Raw genomic sequence first — 6,000 nt, 5'->3', positions numbered from 1 at the left:
CATCCTAGTGCTATGATCACTGTGAGGAATGGACCCATAACATTTAATGTAACTAGTTGCAGTGACTTGTAGGAATGTACGAAAGTTATTCAGGCACATAGTATTTCATATGAACTATTCAAGCATTACACAAGACTGTCATATACATAACTTTGGTTCCAATACTAGTGCAAAATTCATCCAGTATGATTTTAAACAGTATTTCGGTAGTAAAAGACAAAGACAGGAAAACAGTGTGATGAATGAGTTTTATTTGACTTCTGAGTTGTAACTTTCAATGTGATTTTCTGGTCTACACATGATTATTTACGAAGAGCATTCACATAAAACCATTCAGAGTTTCTTTGTTTTTATTTTTAGTTTAGTTTTCTGTTGAGCAGTGTCTTTTGTAGACTTAGACTTGGTCTGTGTGTTGGCTGGCTTTCTCTTTTTGGGTTGTCTCTGTGAGGAGTCTGACGAGGAGTTGGCTCCCTGCTTGTACTTCTGAAGCAGGACCAGCTGCTTTTTCTCCACCTCATCCTGTCTACACCACACTAAGAGGTTAACACCTGAAACAGTACAGATTCATTATACATTGAGTCTACACCACACTAAGAGGTTCACACCTGAAACAGTTGAGATTCATCACACAGTGAGTCAACATCACACCTGGAAGGTCACACTTGAAACAGTCAAGATTCTCTTAGTGAGTCACACCTGAAACAGTCGATATGCTCTCAATTAGCTAACATCAAACCAGGAATATCACATCTGAAACAGTTGAGATTCTCTCAGTGAGTCAACACCTGAAACAGTTGAGATTCTCTCGGTGAGTCACACCTAAAAAAGCCGAGACTCTCTCAGTGAGTCACACCTGAAACAGTCGAGATTCTCTCGATGAGCCAACACCAAACCAGGAATATCACACCTGAAACAGTTGAGATTCTCTCAGTGAGTCAAAACCTGGAACAGTCGAGATTCTATATGTGAGTCACAACTGAAACAATCAAGACTCTCTCAGTGAGTCACACCTGAAACATTCGAGACTGTCTCGATGAGCCAACACTAAACCAGAAATATCACATCTGAAACAGTTGAGATTCTCTCAGTGAGTCACACCTGAAACATTCGAGATTGTCTTGATGAGCCAACACCAAACCAGAAATATCACATCTGAAACAGTTGAGACTCTCTCAGTGAGTCACACCTGAAACAGTTGAGATTCTCTCAATGAGCCAACACCAAACCAGGAATATCACACCTGAAACAGTCGAGATTCTCTCAGTGAGTCAATGCCTGAAACAGCCGAGACTCTCTCAGTGAGTCACACCTGAAACATTCGAGATTCTCTCAATGAGCCAACACCAAACCAGGAATATCACACCTGAAACAACTGAGATTCTCTCAGTGAGTCAACACCTGAAACAGTCAAGATGCTCTAGGTGAGTCAATACCTGAAACATTCAAGACTCTCTCAGTGAGTCACATCCAAACAGTCGAGATTATCTCAATGAGCCAACACCAAATCAGGAGTATCACACCTGAAACAGTTGTGATTCCCTCAGTGAGTCAACGCCTGAAACAGTCAAGACTCTCTCAGTGAGTCAACATCTGAAACATTATTTTGTGGCCTAGTACCTTTCAGGCTGAGCTTGGGTTGGGAAAGAATGTCTCATTAAGCTATCAAATGAAAGCCCCTGTTTACCCTGAGTTATTGCATTGCCTTGCCTTGCCTTCAGGTGAGGTGAGGTGAGGTGAGGTGAGGTGAGGCGAGGCGAGGCGAGGCGAGGCGAGGCGAGGCGAGGCGAGGCAAGGCAAGGCAAAAGGCCAGTGTAAAACAACGTTTTCAAGTGATGGCCTAATGGGGCAGTTTAATCCAGCTAAAGCCAACCCAGAGCACATTTTGTTAATTAGAGCCTAATAAGACTGCATGATGCACTGGCCTGCTTGGACACAACACGTGTCTGTGCCAACCAATCCCCAGTTTTCTCCGTAATGCCAATCACAATGCAGGGTAACAAGAGACAGAATATACATTAATTTAATACCTACGAGGGCGAAAATATCAGAGTTCATATTTTTCATACGAGGCCCTTGGGCAAAATATCACTTTGTCATGGTGATGTCACATCATTAACAGCGATGACATCACATTTCTTCTGTGACATTGCATTCTACATGTGTACGTTTGTAAGTAGATTTGGGTTTATTTTCCTCAGTTTGATGATTTTGGTAATAAATTCAATATCATATTCGTGCCCGTGTTATACTATGTTTAAGACACCTGTGCCAAAACATTCAATATCATATTTGTGCCCCTGTTATACTATGTTTAAGACACCTGTGCCAAAACATCGGTATATTCCTTGCTCTCACTCGGGAAACACAGTGGAAACTGCCTAAGTAAAGACCTCTTAACTAAACAGACTGGATAAGTAAACAATATTCTTTGGTCCCTGCAAATTTCTTCATTAATTATCACTATTATTAGCACTTGGTTAACTGGACTCGCATCAGTTAACAACACCGCTCAAGTAAACGTGTTCTGGCTGTCCCTTAAAGGGAGGAGATAAGCATAATAAGCATGAATCAGGATAAGGAAAGACAACAATTTTGGCAAGTCCCTAGTAATTTCAGGTTTCCACTGTACCAACATTTTTGCAATCATGTCATAAATATAGCAGGACACTGGCTTTATAATATCCTATATATACAGATAGGAATGAGGGAGCCGAGGTTGGAACTACTGATCTTCTGTTGTCACCCTTCAATGCATATGCAATCCTTCACACTACATGACAGTAATTGGTGTAGACACACAGTAATGACTGCCCAAAACACACTCTCCACATACGGAAAGATTACCCTATCAGTAGATTCACTTACCCATGCCTGAAGCCAGCTTGTCTCCATCTGGGCTGAATGTGTTCAACTGTAAAAGATGAATATTTTGATTATTGAGTAATTCTACAACTGTACAGTAGTACATATAAAGACAAGGTGGCAATGCAGTTTGTACAGCCAGGACCATTCCTCATTTCCCACATCCATGATGGTGTGGTGGGCAGCCAAGTGGATATAGCGTTCATCACCCTGAAGACTTGGGTTCGATTCCTCTTATGGGTACAATGTCTGCAGCCCATTTTTGGTGTTCCCAGCTGTGATATTGCTGGAAAATTGCTTAAAGCATCTCACTCATCCAAGCCTTTCTAAACAGTGGGCCCAAGGTCCACCTGTTCACATTTATGTGAGCCATTTAGAAAATATTGTGGGCCAAGTCAAACTGTAGGAACATGTTGGTCATGCGGAACTTAGAAGTAACTAGTATGAGTTCATTTACTACTTTAGACTTTCAATACAGGTACGTTAAAAAAATATCCAATCTCGATGTCCATTAACAACAGAAATGAAAATTTCAACACTGACTGAACAGCTTTCTTAGTCTAGGTGTAATTCTGAGTTTTCAACACGACAGGACACTTTAAGAATGAGCAAGATTTTTATCATTATAATCAGTAGGGCGGTGATTCCATTTTTACATCATCGGATTGTTTTCAGACATTTTTGGCTGGTTAAGTCATGCAGATGTTTTAAATACTCTGACGATTGCTAGTGGTTAACATAAAGTTGGCTTTGCTAAGTTAAGTGTTTTACAATTGTTCGAGATAACTGAGAAAACAATGGATGTTCTTCAGTGTCCTCAAACCAATGACAGAAATAATCAGTGACCTGACATTCAAATCTGGTGTGTAACAGATTAATAGTTTTAGTCCTCAGTACCATGTTCAGCCTTGCAAATTAACATTACTTACACTACTGCTAAGCTAGTACATATTCTGGCCTTGGATATCTCACTTTGAAAAGGGGCAAAAGAGATCGAGAAAAACATGCTCCATTAAATAAATGTAAAGATTCATTCATATTCGGTTCTGATGACCACGAATATTGAATTGAACTCATGAAGGACTACGGTTCGATTCACTGAATATGTGAGTGTATCGTAACAACCTTTGTACAAATGGTGCAAAACACTGCCTAGAATGAACACTGATTCCTTTACAGGAGCCACACAAGTGGCAATGCCGCAGAGCTGCATCACTTTGGGTTTTTCCCACCTTGAGGCCAACATGCCACATTACAAAAGCACTGAAGCAGCTCTGAATCAAAATCACTGACTGTGGTAAATGTGTATCATAGAGACTACCACCATGACATCTTGTCATAAACATGGCAGACTTCGACATGAACATGTGACTTCAATACCTGTATATAGATACTAGAATATAATTTTACAAAACTTCAGATAAGTGCTGAAATTAATGAATGAATGAATGAATGAATTAATTAATGAACTGATAAATAAATAAATAAATTTAAAAAAAAAAATAAATAAATACAAAAAATACAAACATCACCTAGCGCTAATTCAATACAATGATATTGTACAACTGTTGTTTTGGAATCATGAACAGATCTCATAGATCTTGATATCACATGCTGCCCTCACCGAGACTATCCCTGGTGCTGATGGGTCATGCAGCTGACCAACTCTAGCCCCTGTGGACGCATCGAAAACATCGACTGTTCGTCTCTCGCCTTCAATGTAGCCAGGGAACGTCTTGTCAGGGTAGCGACCCACCACGATCAAATCTAGGAGAGGGTGCCAGGATGCCTAAAACCACACAAACAAGAGGCACAGGTCAAAACATATTGATCCCTTGTCAAAATTTCTTGTCCCTTGATTGGTATACGTTGTATGGTGTAAAGCACCAGGGGATTACACCATCGCCTCTGATAGGTATTGCGTGCAAAGACCAGAGGATTGCATGACTGTGATGTGTACTATGTACCAGGCCATTGCATTATCCTCCACTGATCTGACCTACCTTCATACTTGTCGTACACAAGGCGATTATATTGTCCTCCCTTTACCCGTCCTTCCTTTATGGATGTCATGTAATAGGCCAGTACATTATCCTCCCTCAACACATTCTACCTTGATGGGTGCCATGTACTGGGCCATTACATTATCTTCCCTCAACACATCCTACCTTGATGGGTGTGATGTGCTGGAAGAAACGATGTGGATGTGCTATTGTCCTTTCAAGGCTCCACTCTGGAGCCTGATACACCCGAATTTCAGATCCCTGGTCAGTAGTGAGGAGCCGGCAGCCATCAGATGGATTGAAGTACACTGAATCAAACAACATACACAACCTTATTTGTAGTTCATATACTGCTGAGTAAGTGAGACAGGTAAAATCAGACTTGACATGATCATGAGTCTGGCTGGGTTATCATCAACCCAATCTGTTACAGTCTCACAAAGCACATTTCCAGTGTTCCTCGTCATGATGTTGCTGAAACATTGCTAGAAACACTTTAAAACCATACTTTGTTAATCGTCCACGGAAGATACTGCAGTGTAATATTTTTACAACAACACTGGGGCTGGCGGGTAGGTGATTTTTATCTGACCACTGGCGAATCTACCAGACTTGTCAGAGGGTCAGAGGCTATTTGTGAACACTGTATTAGACCTTGTGTGACTCCCGCAAAATTGATCTCCTCTGTCATTTGTACAGTCTCAAGGTGACAAAATATGCACTATCTGTTTCTTAACTATACATACCAGAGTTGACTCCCTTGTCATGTTGAAGAACACAGAGGGCACTCTTCTTGTCCCGGATCATGCGTACATCCCACAGCTTGACAGTATGATCGATAGAAGCAGTACACAACAACCAGTCTTCACGAGGGGAAAACTCTGCATGGGTGACCTTGCCCTTGTGTAGCCTGTAGCTCCAGATCTGACAGATCAGATATGTTCCAGCAAAACATTACATCACAGGAAGATCAATAAATGCACTATAACAAGTTACAAATATGCAGTGCATTGGCCCCAGATCGGTCATGTGTGGTACGAGTCTGCTATGAGTTTGTTTGGAATAAGTGGTTCTTCTGATCTCCCAGAAAGAGCTATAAACCTGGTATTTTGGATGTATACGTATCACAGTTTGT

The 6,000-nt window shown here is 41.1% G+C and overlaps 1 protein-coding gene across 3 annotated transcripts in view; it reads right to left on the bottom strand.

The window, feature by feature from the left end:
• Nucleotides 1–229: 229 nt before the first annotated feature.
• The window catches only part of LOC137267577 (DNA damage-binding protein 2-like), a 16,666-nt gene continuing 10,895 nt past the window's right edge, over nucleotides 230–6,000 (bottom strand). For all 3 annotated transcript variants that reach the window (XM_067802060.1, XM_067802059.1, XM_067802061.1), the window contains exons 6-10: nucleotides 5,612–5,789; nucleotides 5,031–5,173; nucleotides 4,487–4,651; nucleotides 2,866–2,911; nucleotides 230–548 (exon numbers count right to left, since the gene is read on the bottom strand). In XM_067802060.1, coding sequence (XP_067658161.1) covers nucleotides 334–548; nucleotides 2,866–2,911; nucleotides 4,487–4,651; nucleotides 5,031–5,173; nucleotides 5,612–5,789 — 747 coding nt within the window. In that variant the 3' untranslated portion in view covers nucleotides 230–333. The remainder of the gene's footprint in view (nucleotides 549–2,865; nucleotides 2,912–4,486; nucleotides 4,652–5,030; nucleotides 5,174–5,611; nucleotides 5,790–6,000) is intronic.

This window comes from Haliotis asinina, chromosome 16 (assembly GCF_037392515.1).
Source record: "Haliotis asinina isolate JCU_RB_2024 chromosome 16, JCU_Hal_asi_v2, whole genome shotgun sequence".
NCBI lineage: Eukaryota > Metazoa > Mollusca > Gastropoda > Lepetellida > Haliotidae > Haliotis > Haliotis asinina.
This window is presented reverse-complemented; position numbering and strand designations above follow the sequence as displayed.